The 24,366-nt window shown below is 44.1% G+C and overlaps 1 protein-coding gene across 3 annotated transcripts in view; it reads left to right on the top strand.

Annotated features, from left to right (window-relative positions):
* LOC137347769 (fibronectin type III domain-containing protein 3B-like) overlaps positions 1 to 24,366 on the top strand; it is a 116,838-nt gene that overhangs the window by 80,359 nt on the left and 12,113 nt on the right. For all 3 annotated transcript variants that reach the window (XM_068012717.1, XM_068012718.1, XM_068012719.1), the window contains 2 exons: positions 14,922 to 15,016; positions 23,888 to 24,084. In XM_068012717.1, the coding sequence (XP_067868818.1) occupies positions 14,922 to 15,016; positions 23,888 to 24,084 (292 nt within the window). The remainder of the gene's footprint in view (positions 1 to 14,921; positions 15,017 to 23,887; positions 24,085 to 24,366) is intronic.

The following is a 24,366-nucleotide window of genomic DNA, read 5'->3' as shown; positions in this document are numbered from 1 at the left end:
TCCTTACTCTTATTTACCCCTTGGGTACCCTTTTATTTTGATGTAATTTCTGTCTTCTACAGTGAAGACAGACACAAAATATTTAATATCTCGGTCATTTCCTAATACCTCATGATGATTTCTCCTGTCACTGCCTCTCAGGGACCAACAGAGATTTTTGTATCATTGTACAGAGATTTTTGTATCATCGTTAGCCACGAGTGAGGTACCGGAAGACTGGAGGACAGTTAATGTTGTGCCTTTATTTAAGAAGGGCAGCAGGGATAAGCCAGGGAACTACAGTCCAGTGAGCCTTACATCAGTAGTGGGAAAGTTATTGGAAGGGATTCTGAGAGACAGGATTTGTATGCATTTGGAAAGGCAAGGTCTGATTAGGGATAGTCATCATGGCTTTGTGCGTGGGAAATCATGTCTCACGAATTTGATTGAGTTTTTCGAGGAGGTGACCAAGAGGATTAACGAGGGCAGGGCGATGGACGTTGTCTACATGGACTTTAGCAAGGCCTTTGACAATGTCCCGCATGGTAGGCTGGTCCAGAAGGTTCAAACACATGGGATCCAGGGTGAGCTAGCAAACTGGATACAAATTTGGCTTGGTGATAGGCAGAGGGTGGTAGTGGTGGATTGTTTCTCAGATTGGAGGCCGGTGACCAGTGGTGTGCCACAGGGATCGGTGCTGGGCCCTCTGTTGTTTGTCATATATATTAATGACTTGGATGTAAATGTAAGGGACATAATTAGTAAGTTTGCAGATGATACCAAAATTGGTGGTATAGTGGACAGTGAAGAAGGTTGTCTAAGTTTACAACAGGATATAGATCAACTGGGAAAGTGGGCAAGGGAGTCGCAAATGGAACTTAACGCAGACAAGTGCGAAATGATGCATTGGGAAGTTAAACCAGGGCAGGACATAAACAGTGAATGGCAGGGCCCTGGGGAGTGTTGTTGAGCAAAGAGACCTTGGGGTGCAAGTACATAGTTCCCTGAAAGTGGCGACACAGGAGGACAGGGTGGTGAAAAAGGCATATGGCATGCTTGCCTTCATCGGCCGAGGCATTGAGTACAAGAGTTGGGACGTCACGTTACAGTTGTACATAATGTTGGTTAGGCTGCGTTTGGAGTACTGTGTGCAGTTCTGGTCGCCGCACTACAGGAAAGATGTGATTAAGCTAGAGAGGGTGCAGAAAAGATTCACAAGGATGTTGCCTGGTTTGGAGGGCTTGGGTTATAAAGAGAGATTGGATAGGCTGGGTCTGTTTTCCCTGGAGCGAAGGAGGCAGAGAGGGGACATGATAGAGGTATATAAAATTATGAGAGGCATAAATAGGGTAGATAGCCAGAGTCTGTTTCCCATGGTAGGGGTGACTAAAACTAGAGGGCATAGATTTAAGGTGAGAGGGAGGAGGTTTAAAGGGGATCAAAGGGGCAAATTTTTCACGCAAAGAATAGTGGGTATATGGAATGAGCTGCCTGGGGAGGTGCTGGAGGCAGGAACAGTTGTAACTTTTAAGAGGCATCTGGACAGGCACTTGAATGAGCAAGGCATAGAGGGATATGGAATTAATGCAGGCAGGTGGGATTAGTATAGATAGGCATTATGGTCGGCATGGACAGGGTGGGCTGAAGGGCCTGTTCCTATGCTGTATGACTCTATGACTTTATAACATTTACTTTAGCTACTGTCCTCCTGTGTATATATACTTGTAAAAGTTCTTATCTGTGTTTATATTCCCAGCTAGTTTACTGTCCTTTTCTATTTTTTCCCTTTGTTATCAACTTTTCTGGTTGCTCTTTGCTGGTTTCTAAAACTCTCCTAATCCCCAGCCTTACTACTATTCTTTGCAACATTATAAACTTCTTCTAATACTATCCTTAACTTCCCGAGTAAGCCATGTATGGATCTTTCTTGCTGAGCTTTTATTTTTTTAATGGAAAGTATTTTGGCAGAATATTGTAAATTATTTCTTTAAATATTTCTCACTGTTTATTTACCTCCATACCTTTTAGTCTATTTACCCAATCAACCTTAGCCAGCTCTCCCCTCATATCTATGTAATTGGCTTTGTTTAAGTTTAACATTCTTGTTTAGGACTGGAGTATGTCGCATTCAAACTTAATATAAAATGTAATTATATTATGATTACATATTCCCAGAGGATCTTTTACTGTGAGATGACTAATTAACCCTGCCTCATCACACAATACTAGATATAAAATAGCTTTATCTGTTGGTATGACATATTATTCCATGAAACTGTCAGGAAAACATTCTACAAACTCATCTTCCATACTCCCTTTGCCAATTTAATTTGTCCAGTCCATTTGAAGATTAAAGGCCCCACAATTATTACATTGCCTTTGTTACTTGTTTACTGGTCTGTCCAAAGGTCTAACTACTGTTAGGGGGCCTACAGACTACTCCTACCAGCATTTTCTGACCCTTGTTATTCCTCATCTCCACTCGTGTTGATTCTACTTCCTGATCTTCTGAGCCAAGATCCAGTCTCATGACTGTCCTTATGTTATTCTTCACTATCCGAGCTACTCATCCTCCTTTTCCATCTGTCTGTCTCTTCAAATTATTGTGTACTCTGGAATATTTATTTCCCAACCTTGGTCACCTTGTAACCATGCCTCTGTAATGCCAATTATATCTGCACCATTTATCTCTATTTGTGCCACTGGTTCATCCATCTTATTGTGAATGCTTTGTGCATTCAGACAAAGAGCCTTTAATTTTATTTGCCTTGACATTTCTCTTTAGATTTCTAAATCTCCCTTCACCTGAACCCTCCTCATTTCCTCGTCTTTTAATTTAAAGCCCTATCTACAGCCCTGGATGTATGATTCACCAGGACACTGATCCAAGCCTGGTTTAAGGAGAGCTGATCCCAATGGAACTGCTCCCTCTTGCCCGAGTACTGGTGCCAGTGCCCCATGAATCAAAACCCCTTCTTCCCACGCCACTCTTTGAGCCACATGTATAATTCTATAATCTGTTTGACCCAATGTTGATTGTTGTGTGGCTTAGGTAACAATCCAGAGATTATTACCTTTGAGTTTCTGCAGTTTAGTTTGGACCCTAACTCCTTAAGTTATTGAAGAACATCATTTCTAATTCTGCATTCACCGTTGGTTCCTACGCGAACCACAACAACTGGATCCTCCCCCCTCCCACTCCAAGTTTATCTCCAGCCGCGAGGGGATGTCCTTAACCTAGCAGGCATCACAACCTTCGTAACTCCCAATTTTGGCTTTAGAGAACAGTATCTATCCCCCTGACCGTACCGCCCCCTGTTACTACCACATTCCTTTTCACTCTTCCCACTTGAACGGCATCCTGCACCATGGTACTATGGTCAGTTTGCCCATCCACCCTGCAGTTCTTGTTCTCAATCACAGGTAGCAAGTACCTCTTACCTGTTGGTCAAAGTCAAGGGCCAAAGATCCTCCATCACTAAATGCTGGGTCCCAATATCTTCTTGTCTCAGTCACATCCACCTGTCCCTGATGATTGTCCAACTCGAGTTCTTTTTATTCTAAGGGGTGTCACTGCCTCCTGAAACAAAGTGTGCAGGTAACTTTCCCCGTCCCTGATGCCCCGCAATGTCTGCAGCTCAGATTCCAGCTCAGCAACTATGAGCAGAAGTTTCTCGAGCTGCAGACACTCGCCGCAGAGATGGTTGTCCAGGAATGCAGTGTTTTCCACAAACTCGCACAGGTTGCAGTCTTGGCACATCACCTGCCCTACCATGTTTGTCCAACCTTATTTATTTATTTGATTAGTTAACTCGTTACTAATTTAGTAATGTAAATTAATAGCAAGTTAGTTTCCTTGCTTGGAAACCAAAGAAAAACACTCACTGGAGGTAAAACATAGTATTAAAAAAAGCACCTCCTTTCCCTGCTACACCGAATTCCCACTTGCCCCGAATTCGTGACTTCGCACTTGGTTTATGAAGCACTCTGTTCCCAGATCATTGTGTGCTTCATTCAGGTAACTCGCCCAGCTTCCAGGCAAAGCAGAACTGAGAGTCTGGTGACCAGGTCCCCATTTTGTGATAGAAATCCAAGTGAAGACCCCACCTCAAATCCAAATGTCATTAACTATACACATTCAGATCCCCCATCTCCAGGCTATGAGTAATCACCATAAGCAGGGAAGAACCATGTGTTTTGTTGCAGACAGTTTTCCAATCTGAAAGTACCTCCATATAAAAAAGTGTAGGATTCTTTCCACCTGAAACGTGGCACATCTCCCTTCTGTCATAAGGGGGTTCAGGCAGTTTTTATAGTACACTAATGGATAACAAGGAGTGAATTACAGACTGGCATCAAATTGAAGGTTTTGGAAATGCAGATAATATAAACTGTCAGTTTGACTCTTGAACACCTTGAATCTACTGTATGAAACTTCATCTGAGACTAAGCCTTGAATTACTCCACAGTGTATTTTCTTTAGAAATCAGTTCTGTGGAATTTCCCTTCTCTGACAGATTTTACTTCCTGAGCCCATTTATCTGGGGATTGTTTTCTCCTGAAGTTAAGGAACTCTCCTCACTCTGAGTTGAGATGTGGATCATCTTCATATAGATCTTGATGCTCCTCACAATCCTTTTTTTAATGTTGAGACTTCCTCTTGTGATAACTTTGTTACGACCCAGTGAGGTCCCTCTCCGCATTCATCTGGTCTTACCCTAACGGTTTAATTTTAAACACATTGAGTTTTTAGCTCCTCCTTGGTGAATCCTGGTTCACCACTTTCCAATTATAAGGCAAAGAAACCAGCACAAACAGGTTTTCTTAGGTTTAAAGAAGAAAAGTTGAAATTTATTAAACTTGAACTTAAACTCTAATTCGGTTGACGCCTACGGATACATGACACGCCCACACTAGCACGCATACACGATACACACATGTAAATAGAGACAGAAAAGAGCAGAAGAAAAATAAAGTGGTCGAGTTTGAGGCAATATCTGAAGAGTTATTGTTACAGTTCTTTGAGCTCACTGTAGAGTCCTTGATTTGTAGGTAGATCTTGCTTTTCGTATTCTGAAACCTTGTTCGCTGTAGGAGACCTTTCTCTCCTTGGGGTTCATATGTCTTCATTGGATTCAGACAGTTTCAAACAGTCTTTCTTTTTGCTCAACCTCTCTGTGACTAGTTCAAAAAAACTCTCAAACAGCCAGTTAGACATCTGACTAGCTGGTCCAACCATTCCTGGCCCCTATGGATTGTATCACCCCAGCAGGCCCTGGAATGTTTTTGTTTTCGTTCATGGGATGTGGGTATCGCTGGCCAGGCCAGCATTTATTGCTCATCCCCAATTGCCCTTGAGAAGGTGGTGGTGAGCTGCCTTCTTGAACCGCTGCAGTCCATGTGGGGTAGGTACACCCACAGTGCTGTTAGGAAGGGAGTTCCAGGATTTTGACCCAGCGACAGTGAAGGAACGGCGATATAGTTCCAAGTCAGGATGGTATGTGACTTGGAGGGGAACTTGCAGTTGGTGGTGTTCCCATGCATTTGCTGCCCTTGTCCTTCTGGATGGTAGAGGTTGCAGGTTTGGAAGGTGCTGTCTAAGGAGCCTTGGTGCATTGCTGCAGTGCATCTTATAGATGGTACACACTGCTGCCACTGTGTGTTGGTGGTGGAGGGAGTGAATGTTTGTAGATGGGGTGCCAATCGAGTGGGCTGCTTTGTCCTGGATGGTGTCGAGCTTCTTGAGTGTTGGAGCTGCACCCATCCAGGCAGGTGGAGAGTATTCCATCACACTCCTTACTTGTGCCTTTGTAGATGGTGGACAGGGAGTCAGGAGGTGAGTTACTCGCCACAGGATTCCTAGCCTCTGACCTGCTCTTGTAGCCATGGTATTTATATGGCTACTCCAGTTCAGTTTCTTGTCAATGGTAGCCCCTAGGATGTTGATAGTGGGGGATTCAGCGATGGAAATGCCATTGAATGTCAAGGGGAGATGGTTAGATTCCCCACCCCCTCTGTCCGGTGATCGATATCCATTGTGGGTTGAATGTGTCAGGGAATGGTCCTTTGTCTACACAAGCACCCTCTGTTAGTATGCAAATATTTTTTCCAGCCACGGCTGATTTGTTCAGGTCATTTCTTCGCTCCAGCAACAGTTAAAAAATCAATGTTCATATGAGAAAACCAAGGTGCCTTATTCTTGGCAGGTGGGGGCTTGCATGGCGACTTGAATCGAATGGAATGGGCAGACTTGGAGCGCCATATCTCACGCATTTCATTGGAGCCCTGCATTTTCATTCCTCACATGAGCTGCTGTAATTGGAATAATATTGGCTGCACTTCCTCCCTGGTAATACCCACGATGAAGGCACTCAACCTACGGTACATATTATACTGGGTCTTGCTTCAGGGTTTACAGTAACATCAATGCAGAGGAAACAGTTAATATGTTTGAGTTATTGTCCTTGGTATTAAATATTTCATTCAGCAGAGATTTTTTAAATCAGTGACCAACACAGGAGGTTAACAACTTCTCGGGGTCATGATGCTCTTGGGAGAAGGTCATACTGGGTTTAGGCTTGGGATGAAATAGCAGTTTGAGAGCCAGTTGCCAAAACTGCAACATAAATCTAGTAACAATCTCAGTGTTTCCATTGTCTACATCATGATTTGCATGGGGGACAAATAAGAGGTTGGCATTGTCTGCCTCGAAGCTTATTGAAATAATCCAATCCACGGAGCGCTGAAGAAAATCCCTTGTTTATCTTACTGACCCAGACAGGTGTATGACTTGAATAACACCAGTCTGAGTCACACAGCTTGTAGTATTGTGGCGTGGTTTGTTGATGCTTCCACAGCAACGCTGCAAACGTAATTGTTGCCAATAGGTGTAGTTTGCGAATTATGGAACAATGCAGGGATGCACGTGGCACTGTACATTGACACATTTGTATATTTACAATCTCCACATGGTGAATTCCTGATCTTTTGTGAGACATTAACTATGGGAGCATGTGGAGAGAGAAACAGGTGACTCAATCATCTTCAGCTGCAATGTGAACAGTTTCCAGTAGTCAAACACAGAGCAACATTGCTAGACCCATAGGGGCAGGGATTCTTTTATCCTTCCTGGTCCGGAGGATTGATAGGTTTCTGTTACGGAAGTATATTAAGGGATATTTAACCAAGGTGGGTAAATGTGGTCAAGGTACAGATCAGCCATGATCTAAATGAATGGCAGAAAAGGCTTGAAGTAGCTGAATGGTCAACCCCTGTTCCTATGTTCCTCGAATCTCAATAGGAGGAATCTGAATATGGAAGGAAGCACCTAATTGAGAGACTGCCATTAATAACTGGATAATAAATATCAAATTGAAACCCTGATGATGTGTTGGGACTTCATGGGCATGATCGTAGAATCTTCCTACAGGAACATTCCAACTTAGCAAGGCTCCAGTCCTCTAAAATGTCACTTGTCAGAACTTACATATGAACATATGAATTAGGAGCAGCAGTAGGCCACTCAGCCCTTCGAACCTGCTCCACCATTCAGTAAGTTCATGGCTGACCTGATTACTCCACATTTCCACCCACCCCTGGTAACCTTGCCTATGAAGAATCTATTTACCTCTGCCTTAAAAATATTCAAAGGCCCTGTTTCCACCGCCTTTTGAGGAAGCGAATTCCAAAGACTCACGACCCTCAGAAAAAATTTCTGCTCATCTCTGTCTTAAATGGGTGACCCCTTATTTTTAAACAATGACCCCTAGTCCTAGATCCTCCCACAAGGGGAAACATCCTTTCCACATCCACCCTGTCAAGACCCCTCAGGATCTTGTCTGTTTCAATCAAGTCACCTCTTACTCTTCTAAATTCCAGCGAATACAAGCCTAGTCTGTCCAATCTTTTCTCGTAAGACAGCCCGCCCATTCTAGATATTAGTTTACATCTTCTCCTCCTGCTTAAATTAGCCCTTTTACCAATGACAAATTAACTGAGGCAAATAGAAAGTTACTGAGCAAAGAGCAAGTAGAAAGAGGTCTGTGGATTAGACTACCATTGAAAGCAGTTTTTAAACTTTGAGATTTAGCTATGGGATTGCAAAAGGTCCTTCTCCCTCGACCTGTACCTATGTTAACATTGACCTGATTTTATTCCTTCAAAAAGGAGCTGGACACGTGCAGAGATTTATTTTTGTTTAAAGTTGGAGAGAGATGGTCAATCCAAGGTGATGGGACACTCTGGAATACTGGGCTCCAGTAATGCAGAGATCATGATGTGCATGGAGGAAATCTCCTTTTCATTAGGGCTGATTGTACAACTGGGAATCCTGTGCTACAATCAAATGTTCATTCTGTAAACTGTTGGAGTTAAAGAACTACTTGCTTTTATTAACCAGGTTATCACAATGAAAAAATCTCCAATGGTTTCACATAAGGAAATACATTTGGCGAGTAGTGGTTGCTGATGTAAAGAAAAAGCAATGAGAACAATACTGCGTTATCCTGTTTTTTTTGAGCGAGGTATGTTAGTCAGGACAACATCCAAACTTGCTGAACTTCATTAAGCCGTATAATAAAGAATCTTAATGTCCCCATGAAGAGCTGGTAAGATCTACAGTTTAATGTCTCATCTATAAGCTGACCCATCTGATAATGCAGCACTGCATTGCAATGATACGCTCAACTCCTAAGGTGTGGGGCATGAACCCATATCCTTCAATTCAAAGCTGAGAGTGCTACCAATCAACTGTTCACCCATCACATCTGTGCTCGTTGGCATACGTTGGTTCCCAGTTAAGCAATGCCTCGATTTTAAAATTCTCTTCCTGGTTTTCTATCCCTCCATGTAAAGCTCTGGTCTGGAAAAGAAAACCCAGCCCGAGTCTTTCCATTTTTTCCCGAGCCCGACCCGACCAGAACGTAGTGCACTCGCTGTACTAACCACTTTTGGATGGATGGAATGGAAGGAAGCCGCAGCATGAGCGCGATGACATCATAGAGATGCTCACTCACTCACTGTGAAGGCCTGCTCAGGTTAGGAAAAAAAAAACCCGACCTAAACCCGACAGAACCACATCAGACCCGAGCCAGACCCGGCCCGAGTTCCTCCATTTTTTTTCCTGCACCCGCGCCCGACCCGACCACTGAAATGTTCACCTTACCTACCTGCCGATTCCGAATCCAATTTTTTTTAAACAACCTTTCAACTCCAATTAATACAGTGCGTGTCCAGCCCCGGCCCGAGCCCCAAAGCTGGACCCGGAAGAGCGACCCGAACTGAACCCGACACATGTTGTCAGGTCCCGTCTGGTTTGGGTCGGTTAGCAGGCCTTTAGCTCACTGCACAGACTCAGAGTCTGTGGAGTCTGGATGCACGCTTCCCTCCTTGGCATCCCGGACTCCCAGCTGAGGCAGGCTTTTCAAATTTTGATGCTTGCTCAACTTCCCTTTTCCTCCCATCAGAGCAAAAGGTAGCACTATGTGTGTCCGGCCTGGCCTGACCCGACCCAGAAGAGCAACCCAACACATGTCGTTATGTCCCGTCTGGTTCAGGACAGGTAGCAGGCCTTTACCTCCATGGCCTCACCGCTGCCTAACTCTGTAATCTCTGTGCTCCTGCACTTTTGGCCTCTTAAGCATCCCCAATTTTAATCGCTCTATCATTGATGGCCGTGACTTCAACTGCTGAGGCCCTAAGCTCTGGAATTACCTCTCTACCTCTCATTCCTCCTTTGAAGATGCTCCTTAAAACCTACCTCTTTGACCAAGCTTTTGGTCATCTGCCTTAATATCTCCTTATGTGTCTTGGTGTCAAATTTTGCTTTGTAACACTCCAATGAAGTGCTCTGGGACATTTTATCATGTTCAAGGCACTATATGTTGTTGGCCGACCTTAAGGGCAGGGCTACATTAAGAAGGTGCAAGTGAAGGTCACCAGAGGAAATTATGTCATGTCACACACGACCAGGGTGATGTGTTTAGATGTGGCTCGTGCAGTAAATATTCTAGTGAAGTTATAATAAACATTTTCTTTGGATTAAAAACAAGAAATGCTGGAATCACTCAGCAGGTCTGGCAGCATCTGTGGAAAGAAAAGCAGAGTTAACGTTTCGGGTCAGTGACCCTTCTTCGGATGGATATTACTTATAGTCCTGTGAATTTTACAATAGTTCACATACCAAAGGAACAAGTAATATCACACTATATAAATACAAGTTGTTATAGTACCAAATCTCGCCAATGTGGATTGGGTTGGACTTGCAGTGAACTGTTCTTGCTCAATTGTATATGACATCAAGGGCTGGATTTTCGTTACGGAGTAGGGAACCAACCCCTGGAACATTTATGGATTCCGATCCTGTATGGTGCTACTTTTAAATGAAAGTTACTTAATTGGCCTGGGGCTGAGTCTGGTGCCCAATTGGAGGTGCCAGAAGCATTCTGGAGGCAGGAAAAGGTCACTGAGGGTGGGATTTTTGCAGGATAAAGGAGTCATGACAGCTTCCCAGTAACCAAGTGCAGACCTGCATGATTCACTTCCTGTGGTCACAGACCAGCTGCACATTCAATGAGTGGTAGCCCTTTCTGTTCAGGAATCTGACTGGCTGGTCTGTTAGTGCCTTAGTGGCTATGTGGATAACCCACGGAGCTGAGGGAATCCATCGATGGTAGCAAAGTCCTTTGTGCCTGCTCTGGTCCATCTCTGTCAAAGTGGATGTCGCTCCTCCACCCTCCTGAGTATGGCATCTGTGACCTGCCTGATGGTATGATGAGCTATCGACTGTGTGATGCCACCTAGGTCCGCAGCAGATCACTGGAATGAGCCGCCGTATTGAAATTCAGGGTGATGGTGACCTTGATGCTACAGGTAAAGGACTGCCAAGGAGGCTGAGAGGCCTCAGGACATTGTTCAGCACAGCACAAAGGTCCGAGACCATCTGTCTGGATAGGCATAGCCTCCTACAGCACTGGCACTCTGTTTGCAGGTAGCTGACTCTTCGGCGGTTGACCTGATTGCTTGGGTAGCATCTTCTTCCCCTTGCAGCCCCCCGCTGTACTCTTCTGGCCTCCTGCTGTCCAGGGGGTTGCATCTGGTGAAGATCATCCTGGCTGCTCTGTCCAATGTCAGAGTAGCATATTCCCATCTGAACTCCCTCAGTTGGGCTTTGTGCATTCACCAGGCCTTACCCTGCCAGGCCCAGCTGCCAGTGATGCCAGCAGGCTCACGTCCCTCTTTGGATTCCTGCCACCTCACCACTGAGAAAATCAAGTCTTACAGCTCCAGCAATGGCTACTGTGGCACTTTTAGAGCAGCTGAGCTTCATTTTGTACCTCTGCATTATTTTAATCACACCTACCCATAGCCCTCATCACCCTCCACATTGTTCATGATTTGTACACCTTGTCATGTTCCAGACATGCCATTCTCCAAGCTCTTTTCCTTTTAAAAGTTGAAAACTGCTGCCAACAAGCCTGTTAATGATCTCCTCAATGAGCTGAACAGGCTCTTAATTGGAGGTGTGTGAGGTTACCTGTCTGAGGGTCTTAAAAGAAGTGGCTAATGAGGTAGTTGATGCCTTGGTTTTAATTTTCCAAAAGTCCCTAGATTCGGGGAAGGTTCCATTAGATTTGAAAATAGCTAATGTAACTCCTTTATTCAACAAGGGAGACAGAAAGCTGGAAACTACAGGCCAGTTAGCTTAACATCTGTCATAGGGAAAATGTTAGAAGATATTATGAAAGATATTATAGCAGGGCACTTAGAAAAATTCAAGGTAATCAGGAAGAGTCAACATGGTTTTGTGAAAGGGAAATCACGTTTAACCAATTTATTGGAGCTCTTTGAAGAAGTAACCTGTGTTGTGGATAAAGGAGAACCATTGGATGTACTGTACTTAGATTTCCAAAAGACATTTGATAAGGTGCCACATCAAAGGTTTTTGTAGAAAACAAAAGCTCATGGTGTTGGGAGTAACATGTTGGCATGGATATAAGGTTGGCTAGCTAATAGGAAACAGAGTAGACATAAATGGGTCATTTTCTGGTTGGCAAGATGTAAAGAGTGGTGTGCCGCAGGGATCAGTGCTGGGGCCTCAACTTTTTACAATTTATATAAATGACTTGGATAAAGGGACTGAAGGTTTTGCTGCTAAATTTGCTGATGACACAAAGGTAGGAAAGTAAGTTGTGAAGAGGACATAAAGAGGTTGTTTAAAAATTCATTCATGGAATGTGGTCGTCACTGGCTAGGCCAACATTTATTACCCATCCCTAATTGCTCTTGAGAAGGTGAACTGCCTTCTTGAACTGCTGCAGTCCATGTGGGGCAGGTACTCCCACAGTGCTGTTAGAAAGGGAGTTCCAGGATTTTGACCCAGTGACAATGAAGGAACAGTGATATAGTTCCAAGTCAGGATGGTGTGTGGCTTGGAGGGAAATTTGCAGGTGGTGGTGTTCCCATGCATCTGCTGTGCTTGTCCTTCTAGGTGGTAGAGATCATGGGTTTGGAAGGTGCTGTCTAAGTTGCCTTGGTGCGTTGCTGCAGTGCATCTTGTAGATGGTACACACTGCTGCCACTGCGCGTTGGTGGTGGAGGGAGTGAATGTTTGTGGATGGGTGCCAATCAAGCGGGCTGCTGGATGGTGTCGAGCTTCTTGAGTGTTGTTGGAGCTACACCCATCCAGGCAAGTGGAGAGTATTCCATCACACTCCTGACAGGTTAATTGAGTTGCCAAAGATCTGGCAAATGGAGTATAATGTGGGAAAATGTGAAATTGTCCATTTTGGCAGGAAGAATAAAAAAGAAGCATATTATCTAAATGGTGAGAGATTGCAGAGCTCTGAGATGCAGAGGGATCTGGGTGTCCTCATGCATGAATTGCAAAAGGTTAGTATGCAGGTACAGCAGTAATTCGGAAAGCTAATAGAATATTATTGTTTATTGCAAAGGGAATTGAATACAAAAGTAGGGAGGTTATGTTTCAGTTGGTGAGACCACATCCGGTATACTGTGGACAGTATTGGTCTCCTTATTTAAGGAAGGTTGTAACTGTGCTGGAAGCAGTTCAGATAACGTTTACTAAACTAATACCTGGAATGGGCAGGTTGTCTTATGAGGAAAGGTTGGACAGGCTAGGCCTGTATCTACTAGAGTTTAGAAGAGTAAGAGGTGGCTTGGCTGAAACATATAAGATGCTGAGGGGTCTTGACAAGGTGGATGTGGAAAGGATGTTTCCTCTTGTGGGAGAATCTAGAACTAGGAGTCACTGTTTAAAAATAAGGGATTGCCCATTTAAGACAGAGATGAGAAATTCTTTTCTCTGAGGGTCATGAGTCTTTGGAACTCTCTTCCTCAAAAGGCAGTGGAAGTAGAGACTTTGAATATTTTTAAGACAGACGTAGATAGATTCTTGATCAGCAAGGGGGTGAAAGGTTATCAGGAGCAGGCAGGAATGTGGAGTCAAGGTTACAATCTGATCAGCCATGAGCTTATTGAATGGCAGAACAGGCTCAAGGGGCCTACTCCTGCTCCTAATTCGAATGTTTGTGTGTTCATATGCTCCCTCCTGGCGTCCCTTTTAAAAATGGCATTGCACTCCATAGGTGGCGAGTCCCAGTGCCGACCTCCAAGAATGCGACCGTTAAGTTGTGCTTGCACTCGTCCCTGCATTCAGTGGGCTCTAAAAGTCCAGCCCCATGTTCTTTGTCTAGTCGTGTGTCTATATCTGCCTGTCATTCAGATGCAAAATATTCTAAAATCATAAGTTTCATGAGTGAATACATCGGGTCTCTTCACGCGTGTACTCTCCTCAGAATCACCTTTTCCTTTCCCTGAGAATGAATATGCCAACAAGAAATTTGTTATCGCTAATCCTTTTTAGACTCAGTCAAACCTTAGGAGAAAATGAAAGGAGAGCAGGGAGAACATTAGTTATATTTATTGATATTAAACAGAACGTTAAGGAACAAAGAATTGCTCTGAACTAATCCTTTTCCTTATCAGTTAGCTGGAACTGCAAATACAAATATTTATTGTGCACTTTTATTAAAGCTGTCGTTTACAATGCAGACACAAGAATTGTCAACCATCAGATGCAATATGCAGTATGTTCAACTTGTTGATGCATTCCTTTGTCAGTCCCTCAAGTGGAATAAGAACGTGTACAGGACAGGTATAGATCTGTCAAAGACTGTCTGTCGGGAAGTGATATTAAAAAAGATTCTTGTGCAATGCATTCGGAATTCAAAGTGACCCAGCAATTGATTATTAATTTATCATCTGGTTTAAAAAATGCCCTCAACTTTTTGGAGCATATGAGCCTTTTTAAAGAGGGAGAAGTGTCCCGTATCCCCACCATCTTCCCGTCTCACCCTAACAAGAATTAATTATTTCAAAAAGCAAGTGGAAGGATATTAATATGTTGGAGGGAAGATAAAGTAAATCAAGAAGTACTGATTAAATGAGACTGTGATTGAGTTTTAAAATCTTGTAAGGTTTAGGAAGAAGGACAGATGGAGGAGGGCCAGGTGCTCCACAGTGCTGGCTTCCGGTAAAGAATGAGCTAAAGCAGGAAACAGTGCGACAAGTCTACATTTCAACACATCGAGCGAGAATGAAGGGAGAAGGAAGGTCACGTAGGATGGCATATTTGGAGAAATAAGTGAGAAAGGTTCGGTGGAGCACTGACCGCATGTGTGTAGATTTAACAGAGATGAGCGAGTGAGAGTGAATGTCTTTTTAAATCATCGAGTTGCATCAATTCTGTGCTCCATCTGACTTGTTTGTCCTTTATACTGCCATTGAGTAGCTGAAGTGGCCAACTGTTCCAATTGTAAGCACTTAGATCTTTCTTGTTGAGCACAAGCTGAAAGAGAGAAGAGAAGTTCCACAGAAGATATCATTTCTAATTTGTCCTGTAACACACTCTTAATTCCCTGCAGGCTGTGGAATGAGCGCCGCATTTGCACTCGGCCGCCTCTGTGACTTGGACATAGGTCGCAAGCAGATCCTGGACATGGAGGAGGCTCCAAATATGGTGAGTCAGTGCGGTCTTTGCTTATACCAACAGACTCCAATGGATGAAAAGTAATTGAGATGTTTTCAGAAAAAATGCTCAGCAGATCAAGCAGCATCTGTGGCAGGAGAAACATAGTTAATGGACTGAATTTTATTCATGTGACGGGAGTCCTGTCGACAGGACAGAAGACGAGGGAAAATCCTGTCTCGGCCCTCCGTCGAACCCCTTTAGCAATTCCACGGCGGACAGGCAATTATCTGACTGCCATCAGAGATACTGTCCCTTTAAGGGACAAGCGCCCATATTTGGAGCTGCTGGCCAATCAGAAGGCTGGCAGCTCTGCAGTACTGGTAGCACCACCGGGAGTGGTGGCTATCAATACTGCAGGAGGCTGTGCAGTATCCGAGAGTGATGAAGATCCCAGGTAAGGTGAGTGGAGTTGAGGTTGCTGGGGCCATTCAGACAAGCCCTGGCGATGGGATGGGTTTTTTGAGAGTTGGGGGGGTGGTGGGTGGGGGTGGCGGCATGGTAATCGCTGCCAGGGACTTTAGTGCATTGAGAATTGCATTGTGCATTTTGTCCATTTAAGGCTACCATACACAGATATACCAGCAGAGGGAGCTGAAAGGAGAAATAAAAATGGAATCCATGGTTTCAACAGCTTGCAGCAGTTCTGACTGGATATTACTGTTTAGCCCCGAGAACATCACAGGGGGCCCTCCGGGGGCCCTGGTTTGGCCCCAAATGAAGGATGCTCCCTCCCCAACACTGCTGCAAGGCCGCCGGGCTTTACCTGGTGGTATCTCCATTTGGCGGTGGGCCCTTCCACCATCAATTAAATTGAGATGGAGGCGGGAAGAGGACCTTAAGTGGCCATTAATTGGCCTGAAACGTTTCAGCTTTCATCAACCTGAAATGTTAACTCTGTTTCTTTTCTTGACCTCCTGAGAGCTTCAAGCATTTTCTGCTTTTTATTTCAGATTTCTAGCATCTGGAATATTTTGCTTTTTTTTGAGTTGTGTTCCTTCATTTGAAAATTTGATAAGAACAAGAAGAGGCTTTGCCACCCAACCAGGTCATTGCACTCACTTCAGTTCATGGACAGAACTCTTCCAGATCATTTGAACTTGTCTCTGGCCCTGGTGCCAAGCCTGCAGGTCCATCTGTTGAGGCAGGAATCAGTCCTTTGAACAATTCCCCCAGTCTGTGTTCTCTGTCGCTGCCCTTCCATAAACAGCTCCAAGTTCGAAATCAATGAGACACAAAAAGGAAAACTTACTTCATTTAAAGTTAATATGGAATGTGAAACTCGATAGATGTAAACAGGTTAACTCGCATAACACTTGATGACCGGTTCGTTCAGTCAGTAATAGGCACTGATCCCGAGGGTTGTAAATTTTAATGCGCTAGTATCCAAAACTAAAAAAAAGATCAGTTGCTTCTGAGTGGACTGGGCTACAATGTCTTTTCCAACCTATTGAAAATTGAGATCTGTGTCCAAAATTGTCAAATATGGTTGTAACAACCCATTCTAATGCTTTCTACTGCTGCTCATTATTTTATTGGTGATATTTTGTGATTACGTTTCCTGTTTGCATGCCTGTGGAAGTATTGTTAGACAATAATACATTGGCATGAGGGAGCCAAGCAATAGTTAAGCTGCACAGATGTACAAGGGAACTTATGCATGGATGGAGAAGATGTGGGCAGGTTTCTTCATGAGTTTTTTGTCTCTGTCTTTACAAAGGACAGGGTTGATGCAGACATTGTAGTTAAAGAGGGGGAGTGTGAAATATTAGATACGATAAGCATAATGAGAAAGCAATAGAGGGTCTGACATCCTTGAAAGTGGATAAATCGCCAGGACCGGATGAATTGCATCCCAGGTTGTTAAAGGAAGCCAGGGAGGAAAAAGCGGATATGCTGGGGATCCTCTTCAAATCCTCACTAGATGCAGGCGAGGTACTGGATGATTGGCGGTTTGCGAACGTTGTACCATTGTTTCAAAAGGGTGTGATGGATAGGCCAAATAGTTATCGGCCAGTCAGTCTGACCTCGGTGGTGGGTAAATTGTTAGATTCAATTCTGAGGGACAGGATAAACTGCCACTTAGAAAGGCATGGATTGATTAGGGATAGTCAGCATGGATTTGTTAAGGGAAGATCGTGTCTTATTAACTTGATTGAGCTTTTTGAGGAAGTAACCAGGAGGATTGATGAGGGTAGTGCAGTGGACGTGGTCTACATGGATTTTAGTAAGGCATTTGACAAAGTCCCACACGGCAGATTGGTCAGTAAAATGAAAGCCAATGGGATACAGGATAATGTGGCAGGTTGGATCCAGAACTGGCTCAGGGACAGGAAACAAAAGGTAGTAGTCGACGGATGTTTTTGTGAATGGAAAGCTGTTTCCAGTGATGTTCCACAGGGTTCCATGTTGGGTCCCTTGCTGTTTGTGGTTATATATTGATGATTTGGACTTAAATATGGGAGGCATGATTGGGAAATTTGCTGATGACACAAAAATTGGCCGTGTAGTTAATAGTGAAGAGGATAACCATAGACTCCAGAATAATATCAGTGGTTTGGTTGAGTGGGTGGGAAAGTGGCACATGGAATTCAATCCAGAGAAGTGTGAGGTAATGCATTTGGGGAGGGCAAATAAAGCGAGGGAATACACAATAAACGGGAGGATATTGAGAGGGGTAGAAGAAGTGAGACCTTGGAGTGCAGGAGAGGTAGATAGTGGTGAAGAATGCATATGGAATGCTTTCCTTTATTGGTCGAGGTATGGAATACAAAAGCAGGGATGTGATGCTGGAACTGTATAAAATGCTGGTTAGGCCACAGCTGGAGTATTGTGTACAGTTCTGGTCACCACATTACAGAAAGGACATAATTGCTCTGGAGAGAGTACAGAGGAGATTTACAAGAATGTTGCCAGGGCTTGAAACTTGCAGCTATGAGGAACTGAGGAGGCTGAGGGAAGAGTTAATTGAGGTGTACAAAATTATGAGGGGCCTAGAGAGAGTGGACAAAATGGACCTATTTCTCCTGGTGGGGAGGTTCGTTACCAGGGGACACAGATTTAAGGTGATTGGTAGAAGGATTAGAGGGGAAATGAGGAAAAACCTTTCAACCCAGAGGGTGGTGGGTGTCTGGAATTCGCTGCCAGGAATGGTAGTGGAGGCAGAAACTCTCACTTTTTTAAAAAGGTACCTGGACATGCACCTGAAGTGCTGTAACCTGCAAGGCTATGGACCAGGTGCTGGTAGGTGGGATTAGATTGGGCAGCGAGTTTCTTCGGCTGGCACGGACACGATGAGCTGAATGGCCTCCATCCGTTGTTGTATGGTTCTATGGTTCTATAATGGAAATGGGTGGAATATAACAGGGGTAGGCCATTCGGCCTCTCAAGCCTTTTCCACCATTCAGAGAGATCATGGCTGATCTGTACCTCAACCCCATTTACCTACCTTTGCTCCATAACCTTTGATACTTTCACCTTCTAAAAATCTGATCATCCCAGCATTGAAAATTTCAATCGATGCAGCATTCCTGGCCTTTTGCGTGACACAATTCTAGATTGTGCACGGAAGAAGTGTGAAGGAGTGCTTCCTAATTTTACTCCTGAATGGTCCGACTCTAATTTTAAGCCTGTGCTCCCTATTTCTGGATTTCCCCCTCCCACCAAAGGAAAAAATCTTCTATGCATCGAAAAGAAATGGAGCTGAATCCCAAATTCCGAATGCTGCCAGGCAATTCACCTATTGTTTATCCTCGATCTGGGAGAGAATTGCAGCTCCCATTGTGTTTACCTGTGCAGATTTTTATACTTACCAATAGGCCATTTTCTAATTTTTCCTATCAGCTGATTCCCTCATGCTGAAACAAGTTCACACATTATTGGGGAAAGTAATTGGAATTAATGGCAAGATCAATCACAATGTCTCAGATTCATTGATTGAGAATTGAATGCTGCTACAACTATGCTGCCAGCTCATTTTAAAAGTACGTTGTGTTACATTTAATAGTGTGTTGACTTAACAGAAGAGTATAAATTGCAAGAATGCAAGCTCTATTAACTTTATATCTGCAATGAACTTTCTCATGTTTTATTTATCTCTTTCTCTTCACATCTTGGGCTAAATCACCAAGTTAGCTGATGGGGTGCTTGCTTCTTTCATTTACTGTCACTGATTCTGGTGTTTCAATTCATCAGGATGCAGAGAGCAGGTAGTGGACATAGCATTGTATTGAATAAAGATAATGATTCACTCACTTTGACTTGGAGACTTGCCAAAAAAAACAGCATGAAGGTGCCTCATCTTATAAAGATGTGTCTTCTCCATCTGATCCTCATAATAGTTATAGGGGACTCTATAGTCAGGGGCACAGATAGGCGCTTCTGTGGTCGTGAAAGAGACTCCAGGATGGTATGTTGCCTCCCTGGTGCCAGGGTCAAGGATGTCTCTGAACAGACAGGGGGCATTCTGAAGGGGAAGGGTGACCAGCCAGAGGTTGTGGTACACATCGGTACCAACGACATAGGCAGGAAGAGTGACGAGGTCCTGCAGGGGGAGTTTAGGGAGTTAGGTTGAAAGTTAAAAGACAGGACCTCTAGGGTTGTAATCTCGGGATTACTCCCTGTGCCACGTGCCAGTGAGGCGAGAAATAGGAAGATAGTGCAGCTAAACACGTGGTTGAACAGCTGGTGTAGAAGGGAGGGTTTCAGATATCTGGACCATTGGGATCACTTCAGGGACAGATGGGACCTGTACAAGAATGATGGGTTGTATCTAAACTGGAGGGGCTCAAATATCCTAGCTGCGAGGTTTGCTAGCGTCACTCGGGAGGGTTTAAACTAGTGTGGCAGGGGGTGAGAACCAGAGCAGTAGGACAGAAAGTGAAATAAATGAGGGGGAACTAGTAAATAAGGCCAGTAAGACTAAGAGGAACAGCAGGCAGGGAGATGTTGCGGAGCACAGCGGGACTGGTGGTCGGAAGTGCATTTGTTTCAATGCGAGAAGTATAACAGGTAAGGCAGATGAATTTAGAGCTTGGATTAGTACTTGGAACGATGATGTTGTTGCTATTACAGAGACTTGGCTGAGGGAAGGACAGGATTGGCAGCTAAATGTTCCAGGATTTAGAAGCTTCAGGCGGGATAGAGGGGGATGTAAAAGGGGTGGGAGAGTTGCATTACTGGTTCAGGAGAATATCACAGCTGTACTGCGGGAGGACACCTCGGAGGGGTCATGCAGCGAGGCAATATGGGTGGAGCTCAGGAATCGGAAGGGTGCAGTCATGATGTTGTGGGTTTACTACAAGCCTCCCAACAGCCAGCGGGAGGTAGAGGAGCAGATATGTAGACAGATTTTGGAAAGATGTAAAGGTAACAGGGTTGTAGTGGTGGGTGATTTTAACTTCCCCTATATTGACTGGGACTCACTTAGTGCTAGGGGCTTGGATGGGGCGGAATTTGTAAGGAGCATCCATGAGGGCTTCTTGAAACAATATGTAGATAGTCCAACTAGGGATGGGGCCGTACTGGACCTGATATTGGGGAATGAGCCCGGCCAGGTGGTCGAAGTTTCAGTAGGGGAGCATTTCGGGAACAGTGACCATAATTCCATAAGTTTTAAGGTACTTGTGGATAAGGATAAGAGTAGTCCTCGGGTGAAGGTGCTAAATTAGGGGAAGGCTAATTATAACAATATTAGGCAGGAACTGAAGAATTTAGATTGGGGGCGGCTGTTTGAGGGTAAATCACCATCTGACATGTGGGAGTTTTTCAAACGTCAGTTGATTAGAATCCAGGACCAGCATGTTCCTGTGAGGAAGAAGGATAAGTTTGGCAAGTTTCGGGAACCTTGGATAACGCGGGATATTGTGAGCCTAGTCAAAAAGAAAAAGGAAGTATTCGTAAGGACTGGAAGGCTAGGAACAGACGAATCCCTTGAGGAATATCATGACAGTAGGAAGGAACTTAAGCAAGGAGTCAGGAGGGCTAAAAGGGGTTATGAGAAGTCATTGGCAAACAGGATTAAGGAAAATCCCAAGGCTTTTTATATGTATATAAAGAGCAAGAGGGTAACCAGGGAAAGGGTTGGCCCACTCAAGGACAGAGAAGGGAATCTATGTGTGGAGCCAGAGGAAATGGGTGAGGTACTAAATGAGTACTTTGCATCAGTATTCACCAAAGAGAAGAACTTAGTGGATGTTGAGCCTAGGGAAGGGAGTGTAGATAGGCTCAGTCATCTCATTATCAAAAAGGAGGAGGTGTTGGGTGTCTTGCAAAGCATTAAGGTAGATAAGTCCCCAGGGCCTGATGGGACCTACCCCAGAATACTGAGGGAGGCAAGGGAAAAAATTGCTGGGGCCTTGACAGAAATCTTTGCATCCTCAGAGGACTGGAGAATAGCCAATGTTGTTCCTTTGTTTAAGAAGGGTAGCAAGGATAATCCAGGAAATTATAGGCCGGTGAGCCTTACGTCAGTGGTAGGGAAATTATTAGAGAGGATTCGTCGGGACAGGATTTACTGCCATTTGGAAACTAACGAACTTATTAGCGAGAGGCAGCATAGTTTTGTGACGGGGAGGTCGTGTCTCACTAATTTGATTGAATTTTTTGAGGAAGTGACGAAGATGATTGATGAAGGAAGGGCAGTGGATATTATCTTTATGGACTTCAGTAAAGCCTTTGACAAGGTCCCTCATGGCAGACTGGTACAAAAGGTGAAGTCACACGGGATCAGAGGTGAGCTGGCAAGATGGATACAGAACTGGCTTGGTCATAGAAGACAGAGGGTAGCAGTGGAAGGGTGCTTTTCTGAATGGAGGGATGTGACTAGTGGTGTTCCGCAGGGATCAGTGCTGGGACCTTTGCTGTTTGTAGTATATATAAATGATTTTGAGGAAAATGTAGCTGGTCTGATTGGTAAGTTTGCGGACGACAAAGTTTGGTGGAGTTGCGGATAGCGATGAGGATTGTCAGAGGATACAGCAGGATATTGATCGGTTGGAGACTTTGGTGGAGAAATGGCAGATGGAGTTTAATCCGGACAAATGTGAGGTAATACATTTTGGAAAGTCTAATGCAGGTGGGAAGTATACAGTAAATGGCAGAACCCTTTGGAGTATTGACAGGCAGAGAGATCTGGGCGTACAGGTCCACAGGTCACTGAAAGTGGCAACGCAGGTGGATAAGGTAGTCAAGAAGGCATACGGCACGCTTGCCTTCATCGGTGGGGGCATAGAGTATAAAAATTGGCAAGTCATGCTGCAGCTGTACAGAACCTTAGTTAGGCCTCACTTAGAATATTGCATGCAATTCTGGTCGCCACACTACCAGAAGGAGGTGGAGGCTTTGGAGAGGGTACAGAAGAGGTTTACCAGGATGTTGCCTGGACTGGAGGGCATTAGCTATGAGGAGAGGTTGGATAAACTCGGATTGTTTTCACTTGAACGACTGAGGGGGAAGGGCGACATGATAGAGGTTTACAAAGTTATGAGCGGCATGGACAGAGTGGATAGTCAGAAGCTTTTTCCCAGGGTGGAAGAGTCAGTTACTAGGGGACATAGGTTTAAGGTGAGAGGGGCAAAGTTTAGAGGGAATGTGCGAGGCAAGTTCTTTACACAGAGGGTGGTGAGTGCCTGGAACTTGCTGCCGGGGGACGTGGTGGAAGCAGGTACGATAGCGACGTTTAAGAGGCATCTTGACAAATACATGAATAGGATGGGAATAGAGGTCCCCGGAAGTGCAGAAGGTGTTAGTTTAGGCAGGCATCAAGATCGGCGCAGGCTTGGAGGGCCGAATGGCCTGTCCCTGTGCTGTACTGTTCTTTATTCTTTGTTCTAATAAAAGGACCCAAGGTGCTTCACATGAGCATAATCAGACAAAATTTGACACCAAGCCACATTAGGAAATATTCGGGCAGGTTGGTCAATGAAGTAGATTTTAAGGAGCATCTTAAAGGAGGAGAGAGGGTTCAAAAAGCAGAGAGGTTTAATGGGGGACATGCAGAGAAAGCCAAAGGGACGGCTGCCAATGGTGGAGTGAAGAAAATCAGGGATGCTCAAGAGGCCAGATTTGGAGGAATGTAACTGTAAACTCTTGCTGGCCCATTTTAAAAAGAAAATATGGAATACTGACTGACTTACTTTCTTTATTTTGATTTTCTGTTCATAATCTGTAGGAAAAAGAAAAAAAACACTAAATGACACGGAATTAGTAAATTTCCAACAACTGATGGAGCATCAATTTGTTTCAATAGCAGATCGTTTAAACACACCCCTTGTCTAGTTTTACCTGGAAAACATGATACACATTTAAGCAGACTTTAATCTTTTGAAGGATTTTCTTCGAGGTTTCCCTCCTTTCTGCTTCACACTCTCATTCATTATGCACTTCAAATTAAGAACCTAATAACCTGAAGTTACTGAGGTTGACGAGCATTTTGAAAGAATTCTGAGCAGATAAAATAAAAACAGAAAATGCTGGAAATATTCAGGTCAGGGAGCATCAGTGGAGAGGGAAACCGAGTTTCTTTGTGCTTTTCAATCTGTCTCTAGACTGACATTTATCTGACAGGTCATTGACCCGAAATGTCAACTCTGTTTCTCCCTCTGCAGATGTTGCCTGACCTGCTGAGTATTTTCCAGCATTTTAACTTTTATTTCAGATTTCCAGCATCCAGAGTATTTTGCTTTTGGCTGAGTGGATGAATCTTTTCCCGTGAAGTGTCAGTTAGCTCTGATTGTGGAATGTAGTATGATGCATCTTAACCATGACATTGGGGAGAGGTGGATACCAAGACCTCTGATAGGTTTGATTTTTCACCCCCTGTTCTCATGTTATAATCTGAGTCAGTGTCCCCTCCTTATGCAGATCATGGCACTAGAGAAGATGATGGCAAATGGGGACACCGGAGGAAGCAAAAATGCCTGCTTTGCACTGAGTTGCCTGGCTACAGACAAAGATGGCCATGCCTATATCCTGATGAACTCCAGCTTCTCAGAAATATTAAACACCTTGTGCATCTTACTGGAATCCAAAGAGCAAGAGTCAGCTTGGTTTGCTGCCATGTATGTAACTTAAAGGAGGAACTTTAACAACGCGTGAGCTAATTGTTCACCTCGATGGAAATCATGCTCAATGAAACCAAATTTTCTTTTCAATGTTGAGCATTTCTATGTCATTTTAAAGTAACGTGCTTCTGTTTTTAAGAGCTGACTGCAGGGTAGACACTGAAGAAAACATCTCGTGCCAATGCAATTGCCAATCATTGTAATCAGTAAAAGCAATGTGCGATTTTGAATAATTGTTTTTGCAACCATTATAGTTTGAAAAGTTTTCTCGTCTATTAG

This window comes from Heterodontus francisci, chromosome 32, assembly GCF_036365525.1.
Source record: "Heterodontus francisci isolate sHetFra1 chromosome 32, sHetFra1.hap1, whole genome shotgun sequence".
NCBI classification, from domain to species: Eukaryota; Metazoa; Chordata; class Chondrichthyes; order Heterodontiformes; family Heterodontidae; genus Heterodontus; species Heterodontus francisci.
Note: the sequence above shows the minus strand (reverse complement) of the source record. Positions and strands in the feature narration are given on the sequence as shown.